General features: G+C 36.7%; 1 protein-coding gene across 3 annotated transcripts in view; it reads left to right on the plus strand.

The window, feature by feature from the left end:
- The window catches only part of ltbp3 (latent transforming growth factor beta binding protein 3), a 40,376-nt gene extending 28,325 nt beyond the window's left edge, over positions 1 to 12,051 (plus strand). Inside the window, exons 18-30 of one of the 3 annotated variants that reach the window (XM_067405755.1) lie at positions 89 to 211; positions 2,069 to 2,188; positions 2,281 to 2,409; positions 2,500 to 2,664; positions 2,767 to 2,850; positions 2,943 to 3,071; positions 5,872 to 6,009; positions 8,014 to 8,154; positions 8,442 to 8,570; positions 8,852 to 9,013; positions 10,528 to 10,614; positions 10,710 to 10,841; positions 10,996 to 12,051. In XM_067405755.1, the coding sequence (XP_067261856.1) occupies positions 89 to 211; positions 2,069 to 2,188; positions 2,281 to 2,409; positions 2,500 to 2,664; positions 2,767 to 2,850; positions 2,943 to 3,071; positions 5,872 to 6,009; positions 8,014 to 8,154; positions 8,442 to 8,570; positions 8,852 to 9,013; positions 10,528 to 10,614; positions 10,710 to 10,841; positions 10,996 to 11,183 (1,727 nt within the window). In that variant the 3' untranslated portion in view covers positions 11,184 to 12,051. Of the gene's footprint in view, positions 1 to 88; positions 212 to 2,068; positions 2,189 to 2,280; positions 2,410 to 2,499; positions 2,665 to 2,766; positions 2,851 to 2,942; positions 3,072 to 5,871; positions 6,010 to 8,013; positions 8,155 to 8,411; positions 8,571 to 8,851; positions 9,014 to 10,527; positions 10,615 to 10,709; positions 10,842 to 10,995 lie in introns of all 3 variants that reach the window. The other 2 variants (XM_067405754.1, XM_067405756.1) reach the window with 2 other exon arrangements.
- Positions 12,052 to 12,290: the final 239 nt, after the last annotated feature.

Below are 12,290 nucleotides of genomic sequence, written 5' to 3' on the forward strand. Positions count from 1 at the left end.
ACATAACTTTTCAACATTTACACAAAGAGAGATTTAAGTGCGTGTGCATGTGTATTTGGAGGTTATGTGTCTGTTTGTCTCTCCACAGACATCAATGAGTGTCAGGACAACCGTCTGTGTGCTAACGGTCACTGCATTAACACTGAGGGATCATTCCGCTGCCAGTGCTACCCTGGTTACCAGCCTACACAAGAGGGAAGCCACTGCGAAGGTCAGCTTGTAATGACTAATCCAGCACTGCAAGATGCATTAACTTAATACTGCACATGCAATATCTGTACACTTAAACAGAAAAGTACAGATTGCGTTAAGGCTGAAATACACTACATGACTTTTGCCCTGATTTTTTGCCTTGGTTTGCATTCTAGATGTTTTGATGCTAGATGTAGACCCTAGATGTTTTGACAGATTTCACAGAAAACTGTGCAAATTGGCACAGGCTCCAAAATGATTCCTTCCAGTCAGAGGATATGAAACATGTTTGATATTTTGAGCCGACTGTAGAACACACATCGTTTGTTGTCGTTTAGTGTATATCGATGATGTCCAGTTATTCTCAGTAACAATTTACAAAGTTGGCATTTGTATGTTGCCTAGAGTCACATAGCGAGGACCAGATCTCTTTTTTATAACATAAACGTGCAATAGTTCAGTAATTATGTTTAATAATTATGTGGTCTAAAATGTTCAATAAAGCTAATAGTCCTCTAATGTAAAACTTTTGGGGTGGTCAGATTTGTTTTTTGAAAGAAGTCTCATGATCACCAAAGGCTGCATTTATTTGATTAAAAATACAGTAAAAACAGTAAAACTGTGAAATATCATTACAATTTAAAATAACTGTTTTCTATTTTAATATTTTTAAGATTTAATTTATTCCTGTGATGGCAAAGCTGATTTTTCAGCTTTTAGCATTACTCTACTCTTCAGTGTCACATGATCCACCAGAAATCATTCTAATATGATGCTCAATAAACAATTATATATTATCACTTTTAAAAACAGTTGTGCTACTTAATATTTTTGGGGAAACCATGATACATTTTTTCAGTATTCTTTGATCAATAGAAAGTTCAGAAGAACAGCATTTAAAGGTGCTAAAGAGGATGTTTTGTTTTATACATTTTTGCAATGTACTTGAAACTGTCTTTACTAACTGATAAAAGACTATTTATTAGGTGCACTGAAATGAATAATATTAATATACATCATCTGTGCACGAGGTAGGGCCTTAAAAACATCAGCCAATCGTTTACGCGATCATCGCATAAACGATTGGCCCTCTGGCTTGTCAATCACTGCCGTGACGTTCCTTGTGAGAGACGTGCGCGGCTGCACGCTCCAGTAACTTTCCACACTCCACAGGCGCCGCATGCAATGTTTTTGTCAGGAGACAGGAGTAACAACTGCAGATTATGAGTTACCTGCAGTGAGTCCGACATAATGAATCCACTAACACGACACAGCGAATGCCGGTGGTAAACACTCGTGTTCCAATACTCGTGCACAAGTTTTGGGAGGCGTTCCCTCAAAAGGAGGGGGGTTGTTCTTATGCATGCGCTCATTTCAAAAACTCAGTAACAGTCTTTGGTTTCTCAGTTGACGAAAAGATCCTCTTTAGCACCTTTAAATAGAAATCTTTCGTAACATTGTAAATGTCTGTACTGTCATTTTTGATCAGTTTAAGCCGGGGACACACTTAATGATTGTAAGGCAGATTATGAATGTAATTTGATACTTACGACTGATCATGCCCAAACGCGCAGAGTCAGAGCTAGTTGCGTTCAGTCGGTGTTAGTTTAAATTCCGTGTGTGAGTATTTAAATCAGCTTCAGTCGAAAGAAACAGTCTTTTTGTGTTGAGCTCAGTCTTAGAATGTTTTAGCTAGTCTTTAAGTGTGTCCCCGGCTTTAATGCAGCCTTGCTAAATAATCAAATTAATTTTGTTTTAAAAAACATACTGAACTTTTGAATGATAGTGTGCATCTTGTAAACCTTCTAATAAGGCTGAAACAATTCACCAGTGCTCACGATATGTGAATCAGTAACATTATTTTTGATCTATTTAGATATTAATGAGTGTGAGCGAGCCTCCAATTGTCAACGAGGACGTTGTATCAATTCGATGGGCTCTTACCGTTGTGAGTGCCAGAAAGGATACATGCTTGTCAGTGGACGAAGGTGCCAGGGTATGGTATTTCACACTTTTTACATCGCCCAATTCTCCGTCCCAGGCCCAGGCTTGGTCCTCTTGTTCACCCTTTGACTCTTTCTGTCTCAGACATAGATGAGTGTGCTGTGGAAAGGAGTCTGTGTCAGCCTCACGGCGTATGTGAAAACAGACAGGGTGGATATGTGTGCGTGTGCAACGATGGTTTCATACTGTCTGAAGATAAACACAGCTGTGAGAGTAAGAGTCGGTCTGGTTAATAAGTGCGTTTGGTGATCACATTAAATTGCTTTTCTCTTTTTTTTTTACGTTTGTTTTTTCCCCACATAGAGGTTGAGATGGATGATAAGAAGGAGTGCTACCTAAATCTGGATGACACCGTGTTCTGTGACAGTGTCCTGGCAACCAACGTTACTAAGCAGGAGTGCTGCTGCTCTATCGGTGTGGGATGGGGAGATCACTGTGAGATCTACCCCTGTCCCGTCTACCACTCAGGTTAGATAACAGACAAATACATGGATATATTGATGGATAAAAGAGGTATTGGTCCATCAATGGATGTATAGGTGATTGATTGATGTTGTCTGTTGTTTTCAGCGGAGTATCACTCTCTATGTCCAGTCGGCAGAGGATTTTACCATGAGGAAGGAAAGATAGAATATGGATTACCCGGGCACAGAGGTAAATGCGCACAAATATGTGTATTCATGCACATAAACACACACACACTTCAAATAATAACTGAATTTCTCTCTTTCTCGCTCTCTTTGTAGATATTGATGAGTGTGTATTGTTCTCTAATGAGATCTGTAAGGAGGGACGCTGCATGAACACACAGCCTGGCTTTGAATGCTACTGCCAACAGGGATTTTACTATGACAGCAATCTACTGGAATGTATCGGTAAAATCACATTACACACACTTGACTGTCTAAATACACCCTTAAGTGGGTTAAATACATTTTTTTTAATGAAAATATTCAGCAAAGATTGACAGTGCAGACATTTACATTGCTACCCCCCCCCAAAAAATGAACAAGGTTAAAATTTACAAATCAGAAACATGCTGATGTTTTTAAATTATTTAATGTATCATGATAAAAAAAAATGTATCATGATTTCCTCAAAAGTATTAAGCATCACAACACTGTGAGTTTGAGTCGCTTATAAATGTATATTTGAAAAAGCAACACTTGTCAAACATCTTTCCAGATATGAGAAGCATTTATTAACATCTTGTCTGACAAAAGACAACATTTAATAATTGTTTTTACTCCAAACTCACTTCATGACAGTTGAGCATCCTTCTGTGACATGATGTGGCTTCTTACACAGAATAAGGTAGTCGTGTGTTTATTAGTCATGTTTAATCAATCTTCTGTTTACTCTGCTACAGCGACATGACACGTGTTATCTTATTCTGCGGCAGGGCATATTTGGAGTTTCTGTGCAAGAGCGCCCTCTGGCTTTCAGATGGAGTAGCACTAAGATAACTACCGATCACAGAGCTGTACAGCTCTGAAAAACTGTGCATAATATACTTGCAGTCTTTGGCAAATAAATCATGCAGCCCTAGTTTTGATTATCATCTCTATCACGGCCATGCTCACGTGACACTGCAATTCTTCATCATCATGAAAGTTTATTATTTACATGCGTTTTAAAGCCATATCAATTCAAAATTCTGATATGGTTTTCTGAGCGCACACATCCGAAGCATGGGCACAGGAAGCTGGCTGTCAGACTGTGTGTCCTGAGTATTATTCTCATTTCCCTTTCACGTCTTAATGCGCTTAAACTGTCAAATACACAAGTTATGTCTAAAACACACAAAGTTCACATAAACACAATCTGTTATGTCTGTGAATGTAAACAGCTGCGTAATATACAGTATCTACTGCTGTATATGCTGTTAATATGAATCAAACAAAAAAAAAAAAACTGTAAATCACTCATTGCTCTTGATTAAATAACTTTATTAGCTTTAATAAGAATACATTTCTTACTTGAATGCTGCTGTTAAGGAGGAGGAGCTAAGCTAATAGGGAATATTACATAGCCAGTCATGAGCGGGGCCTGTTCCAATGTGACATCACATTGGAGTGCATTCCTGAACAACTCATTTGAGACACTTTCAGTTTTATGGGGAAATTAACAGAGTGGATGGATTTTTTTACCACAATAGGGTGGTTGTGTACACATACTGTAAACAAATAAATATGTTCAAAAACAATATAAAAGTGAATTTTGCATAATAGGTCCCTTTTAAAATATATTCAAATTAAAAAACAATTACTTTCATTTGTAACAATATTTCACAATATTACTGTTTCTACTGTATTTTTGATCAAATAAACTTTTGAACAGTAGTCTATAAAGGCACAATACAATGCTATGATTTGTTTACAAATACAATAAAATAATTATTTGATGAATTATTAAATCATTTTATATCTTTTTCTACTTATTTTTTCATGCATTGTAATATATATTTTTTGAAATTTACAGTGGTTTGCTTTCCCCCGAGATGCTTTGCGTTCCCTTGCATAGATGTTTGCGTTCCCTCGCAAAGTTATAATCATTCCCTTGCTGTGAGCTCGGACAAACATTACATCTTTAATGTCCCGCTGGCTGGCAGTAGTGTTTCAGTTAGTAACATACGTTAATAATGCACACAAATAATGCGCAGCTCTTAGAATTTGGACTTGTACTCAAATATAACGAAATGCAGTCAGTGCTTATGTCAAGCAGTTCAGTAAAGTTGGCAATATATTCACAGATTCGAGCTTCCCAGATTAATAACTCCTAACTAAACGTTGTTAAAACACAAATGCAGCCATTTCCAATCATAGTAACCTAGAAAACAAGCTACAACAACCCAATTTTCCTCAAATATGCTTTATAATAAATTGGTCTCTATGAGCAGGCAGTAGAGATACACGTCTGAAGGGACCGTCTGAAAAGTGCAAAACCCAAAACCCTTTTGCTCATTTTATATTATAAAAAATACTCAACTTCACTGTAACACACTGTACTGTCACCAGATTTAGTTCATACATCACTGCTCTCCTGCTGGTTAGGTACTACAACACTTAGTTTGGCAAGTAGCACATAAACTTTAGCACCTTCTTTACACAAATGATGTTGGTACACAGCTTACATACATACAACAGCTTTTGCATGACAATTGCTTACGGGATTTGATGGCCTTTCAATTTATTTAATATTTTTACTAATAACAGTGAAGTTATTAATTTTATTTAATAATCATAAAAGTTATGCATTTTTTTTTTTTTTTATCAAACTAAGTGTTGTAGTACCTAACCAGCAGGAGAGCAGTGATGATTAAAATTTCCTTCCTAATTTTTTTTCCACCACCACGTCCCTTTAGGGGCTCCATAAATAGTGGATGTTTTATTCGATTATTTTAGAAAACAAAAAATAAGAATAAAAGTAATTTTCATAAAACCAGTGTGATATTTTTGTTGAAAGCCAACTTTTTTCTGTGCTGCTGTACTGCCTGCTAGTGGTAGAAAGAAGGATTTTTTTTGTGTCTGCCACTAGAGAGCAGTAGAATGGCACAGGTACAGCACTTCTGACGCACAAAACAAACCAATAACCCCTAAATCTCTTATACTTGTCGAACTCAAACACACTGTAAAATTCCTTAAAAATATTATTTTTCTCTCTTTCCCTTTGTAGATGTGGATGAATGTCATGACGAGTCCCTGTGTACCAATGGTCATTGTGTGAACACTCGAGGCTCATTCTACTGCACCTGCAACCCACCTTGGGTTCCTGATGCCATCAACAAGAAGTGTGTCTTTCCAACAATTACAGGTATGTCTTTCTAATTTAGTGTGACACACTTAGTATTTAAAGCTACCTTTTCAAAAAGCTTCTGCCCCGTGTGAGGCTCGAACTCACGACCTTCAGATTATGAGACTGACGCGCTGCCTACTGCGCCAACGAGGCTGTGACTCACACTTGCACAGAAAGCTTTATATAGTGTCATAGCCACATGATGTGAAAACAAGCAGCAACCTCTCCCAGTCTCTCGTGAAGCCAATACGGAAGTGACTTAAAACTGCGATTCATCGACTGGCCGCTAGGGACAGGCTCCAAAAGAGAGCAGAATCTCATTGAGTCCCATGTTAAATTGTTAAGTTTATAGCAGAAAAAAACATGTTTACAAGTTGGTTCAAATTGTGGTTTTGATCTATACTGCTAATTTTGCCCTTCATGACAACTGTGAGGGGGGTGAATTTTTTTATAACTCATTCTTTTAAATTATATTAAGCCTTAAAAGTTCTGCATAATTAAGGGCGTGGTCACTTGAGTGACAGGTAGATGCCGCTGCTGTCTGTGAGCCGTCACTTTACCTCAGTTAATTCCAGCCGCTGAATTTGGCATCTCAGCCGTATTTGTGCACGATTATTTTATACAATTATAAAATATGGCTTGCTGCATAATATTCGAGACTGATGTGTGTCTGTGTAGATGTGCATGCATGCAGAAGAAACAGAACACACGTTGTTGGATCGTGGCATTGGCTGAAATTTTTGTTTGTGAGATTTACTACAATGACAATACCAGGAGGATATACAACTCTGACAGCACTGATTGGATATTATAACTAAAACTGCTGCACTATTTTGAAAAAATATACTTTGGACACAGGCTCATTTGTTTGTTAGATACGATCGTATACAGTTTTACAACATAAACGCTGCTCAGATTGCATTATTTCTTGAAGAACAATGACAGAGAGCAGATCATTCAGAAGAAATGTTATGCAAACAATCGATAAAATATCAATATTTCATGGACAAAAAGTACTGTTTTTTGTTTTGCAATGGACATTTATATTTTACTCAAGTGCCACAGATTGGATTCATCTCGCGATCTCTATTATAAAAGGTATGAAGTCCCATTTTAATTTTCCATGTTATTTGCACACCCAACACAAATTACTGGTGTTGGAGGATCTATATCTTAAAAAAACACAGTAGATTGACAGTAAACCTTTAGAACTTTCTGATGATAAAACTTATCTTCATTAATAATTTAGATAGTATCTAGATAGATAGCTCCTTCGCTTGCTAACATGGTGACGTCGAGCTAGGCTGGCGTGGTTTCAGCAACCAATCACATCAGCTCCAACCACGTCCCGCCTCTTTACCCATTTTCAGTTATCCGGGAGTGACGTGCGGTGAATTCATTTAAATTCATTAAAAGTGACAGTAAGGACATTTATGAGGTTTCCAAAATTTCAATATCAAATAATTAATCACAAACACATTTACACACATTTGACTATCCATATACACACACATGTAGACTATTGTTCAAAAGTTTGGGTTAGGTTTTTTTTTTTTCATAAAATTAAGGATTCATCAAGGATTGACAGTTCAGACATTTGTACAGAACAACTGTTTTCAACATTGATAATAATTAGAAATGTTTCTTGAGCAGCAAATCAGCATATTAGAATGATTTCTGAAGGATCATGTGACACTGAAGACTGGAGTAATGATACTGAAAATTCAGCTTTGACATCACAGGAATAAATTACATTTTAAAATATATTCACATAGGAAACATAGAAAGTTATTTTCAGTTGTAATAATATTTCACAGTTTTATACTTGGTGAGCATAACTAGACTTTCAAAAACATAAAAAAAATACTAACCCCAAACCTCTGAACAGTCATGTATTTTTGCTTTAATTATAAATTAAATTGAAAAAGTAAATGATTGTGATTATTTAATTATTTTAGACTGGTGGCGAATGTTTACATTGTAATGTTTTAATTTCACCGTTTCTGACATTTTTTGCTGTAGGTGTGGATGAATGTCAGGACCCTGCTAATTGCAAAAATGGCCACTGTGTAAACACCCAAGATTCCTATTATTGCATCTGCACTCCTCCCTGGATTCTGGCAACTGACCGTAACAGCTGTGTAACACCTGAGGAACATGCGGGTGAGTATAGATTTATGAGATCATCAGCGTCATAATAACAGATGCCATGACTTCTTACAATATAACATAAAAGGTAAAGAATAGTTCTAATGTGGCAGAGGATTTGACTGTTCTTCCTTGAAAAGTAAAGATGGAATAACTCCAAACATTTATTGAAGTTCCCACCCAAGACTGTGTGCTTCTGATATCTCTCTCCTTGTCTTCCTCCCTCCTCCTTTTTTCTCTCTATCTGTCCTTCTCTCTGTATATCTCTTTAGTAATGGGTGTGTCTGTGGTGCACCTTTCAGATGTGAATGAGTGTGAGGATCCCTCCTACTGTAGGAACGGGAGATGTGTCAACACTCCCGGCTCCTTCCACTGCATTTGCGAGCAGCCACTCACCTTCAGTGCAGCCCTCAAGCAATGCGTCTATGATGGTGGGTATCACAAGTAGTCAGCATGCAGACTTGTGATTGGTGGAAAAAGTTTTTGATTGATTAGCCTTCATGCGGCTTGGCAGTCCATAAGCTTTTGCTCGGTTGCGTCGGTTGACCACATGACTGCTGAGCATGAACCATTAAAGATGTTTTAGCTGTGTTAGCCTTTGAGTTGGCTTTTTTTCCACCTACTTTTCCATTTCTTTCTTCTTCTGTGACCCTTGTGTATTTTGTTTATATTTTTACGTCCTCCATCATCTCCTTATCTCCGTCTTTCTCAGACCGCACCGCAGCACATAAGGACATATGTTTCCACGAGGTCGATGAGGATCTTATGTGCACTTTGCCACAGAATGAGCAAACGGTGACGTACTCCGAGTGCTGCTGTCATTTCGGTCGAGGCTGGGGTCCAGAGTGTCGGACCTGTCCTAATAGAAATTCAGGTATTGAAAAGAAGTCTCTTCTGCTCACCAAGGCTAATTTTTTATTTGATCAAAGTTTCTAAAAATTAGATTCTAAAAGTATTTACTGACACTTTTGATCAATTTTATGCATCCTTGCTGAAAAAAAGGTATTAATTTTTTTTCAAAAAAAAAAAACAAAAAAAAAAAAACAAACCTAACTGACCCCAAACTTTTGAATGGTAATGTAAATATCTTTAAAAACATTTAGCAATGTTGACTTTTTTTCTGTTTTAAATTTACATGCAGGGCCTGAAACTAACATTTTGCCACACCTGCCAATGGCCAGTGACTTAAGAAAATTTATTTGCCAAAACTATTTTTTACCAGCCATGAAACAAAAACAGGCAGTTATGACACCAATATTTTAGATACTAGTGAAAATTCACAATCCTCTATTCCAATTTTGATACCACAGATAAAACTACTAGCTTAATATAATTTTAATAGCCTACATTTTTAAAGACAAGTAAACGGTCAGTAATAAAATACAAAAAAAAAATCATCCCATAAGCAATAGCACAAATAAATATAATACAACAAAGTTAGAAATTAAATACCAGTGCTTTTCAGGCAGGACTAACAGTAGTTTTTTTAGGTACAGAAATTTATTTAATAAAGTAGTCTAATCAATAAATAACACTGCATAGTCCTTTTTAAAGTTCAAGAGCAGCGAGTGATTTTTTTTCCATTGTTGTTTAGTTAACATTAAAAATGTAGACCGCACAGCAGCAGGATTATTAGGATGCTGTCACTTTAAGAGTGAATGCACACATAGATCGTGATTTTTCTTTCTCAACTGACTATAGAGACAGAGCGACGCGACATAATCTGAAAACCACCTCCAAACCAGGTTGAAATCCATTGATTTTGTATTGCGTGAAGCTGCCTGTTTGTCATTTCTGACTTATAACAAAAAACAGAACAATGTCTAAACGCTGCTATGTGACAGGGTGTACAGCAAACAAGCTAAAAAACCCAGAACCAAAAACAAAGACGTTTTTATAATATTTATATATATTTTATATCTATTTATTTTCTAAATGCGCTCTGTCTCTATGTTTACTTGGCTTTTTTTTTTTTTCGACATAATTTTGTGTGAAGTATAGGAAGGCATGAAACAGAGCTCAACTTAGTGTTTGCACGCTGTTTGAGATGCTTTCAGGGTGCGCGCTTAGGATGTTTTTTGTGTTTTTTACTTGCATTTGGTGCTCGATGAGTGTTCATTTTAGGCCGTTTACATCTATTCATGTGTAATAATTCCATTTTACATTCTGCATTTGTGTTTGGTAAAGGTTGAGAAGGCTGAAATTTCTATGTGTTAAGGTTGAATTAAGACTTTGGTGCAAAGAAAAGAGCTAGACCACGGTAGAACGCAAAAATGCAGTTGCATTGAGCGCCATTTTAAATGAATATAAAAAATATATTTTATGTTATATTCAAAATAAATCAAATATCAAAATGTTCCTTCATTTAGTTTTATTGTGTGTGTGCAGTGCTTTTTAACAGGTTATGTGAGATGCATTTGGAGACTGAGTCTGATGGAGAGGGGGACTTCCTGGCAGCTTTCTCCTACAACCCAGGTGACCTTGACAGTGTTATTCACCTTGAGCTAAACAGAAAGACTCAAAAACATTGCAGTGTTTCATGATCGGTTCTGTCACTCTCATGTGTTCAGAGGGAGACAGTTCAGAAGAAGACTCAGACGAGTGTAGCTGTGCTAATGGACGATGTGTGCGGTCCTATCTGGGTACGATGTGCGAGTGCAATACTGGATTTGTACTGGACCACTCGCGAACACGCTGTACAGGTGTGTTAATGCAGATAGTCAAGCACAAAATCTCTTGCTTATTTTTTTCTGAAACTGGGGTCATGCTCCTGAAATCAACACATTTAATCACTTGTAAATGTATGGACAGACATCATTTAAGGCTCCATCTCTCTCTCTCTCTCTCTTCCTCTAGATATCGATGAGTGTGCGGGCCGAGGGACAAGGTCGAGCCCCTGCAAGAATGCACGCTGTATCAACACCAATGGTTCATTCAGATGTCACTGTAAACAGGGATTTGTTGCACGCCAACCTAACGTGTGTATACGCGCTAGGGCTCAACACTTCCGCAGCACACACACTTTCTCTCATGTACATACATGAATATGATATTCCACCACTAGTACACGTCATCAAATCTAGTATAACTGCAGTTATGAACATTTACCCCCAAATACAACAAAGCATTTCGTGTTTCACCTCCTCATGTCCTGTTAATCATTTTCTTGTTTTGGAAATTAATCATCATTAACTTCTTAAATATTAATATGTTATGTTGCTTTTATTGTATACTTTTATTCATATCCCTCCTAATCTATTTGCACCCATTTGAAAATGTGTTTGTTGTGTTGGATGAGGGATTGTCAATGGATGAAATGTCTTTTAACTTAAGTGGACTCTTTTTTTAATTATCTTGCTGCTCGGCACGTTTTGGCTAACTTTATTATCGCTCACCATTTTGTTAAATATTGTGCCTTTTCTGTTTCTCTTCATTTTTCTTTTTTTAAGGCTTCACTTTGTAAGACTTTTTTCTTTTCTTTTTTTTCTTATTGCTTTCAGCCCTCTTTCAAATAGTTTGATATCAACGATCATTTGATTTGTGATATTCCTTTGTTTGTATTAATGTCTGTCTGTTGTTCACCATTGATAGTGTTTTGTTCTAATAATTTGTATTGTACATTGTTTGTACATTGTTTTCTTTATTTGATAATGCACCCATTGTCATCTTTCTTTGGCGCCACTGAGCTCATTACGTGTTTATATGAAGTTAGTCATTGACAGATGGCAATGATGATTTTGGTTTTCTGAACCATTTAAATTGTGCAGAAATGTTCTACTGAAACGGAATGAAAAAAGTGTAAGCTCTCAGTTTCTTAAATACTTTTTGCTTTCTTTGAGACAGAACTGTGAGAAGTTATTTTTCACAAAAAAAAACAAAAAACAACAACAACCCAGACTTGATAAATATAACTACAGAAGCGCAATATTATAGCAGTAAGAAAGATGATATCTACCAAAGAAATGAAGATAAATTAATACCCCCTTTTTAGTTCAATAATTATGTTTGAGATCCAGCAGGGTGCTTTGGTGAATTCATAAACAATGAGGCTGAGAAAACGGGGATAATTGTTGCACTATGAAAATACACGGGGAGAGAAGCCATGCTTGTCAGCTTGGTTATTTTCTATAGACATTATTCCCAAGTGAATA

The sequence above is a fragment of the Chanodichthys erythropterus genome, chromosome 13, assembly GCF_024489055.1.
Source record: "Chanodichthys erythropterus isolate Z2021 chromosome 13, ASM2448905v1, whole genome shotgun sequence".
NCBI lineage: Eukaryota > Metazoa > Chordata > Actinopteri > Cypriniformes > Xenocyprididae > Chanodichthys > Chanodichthys erythropterus.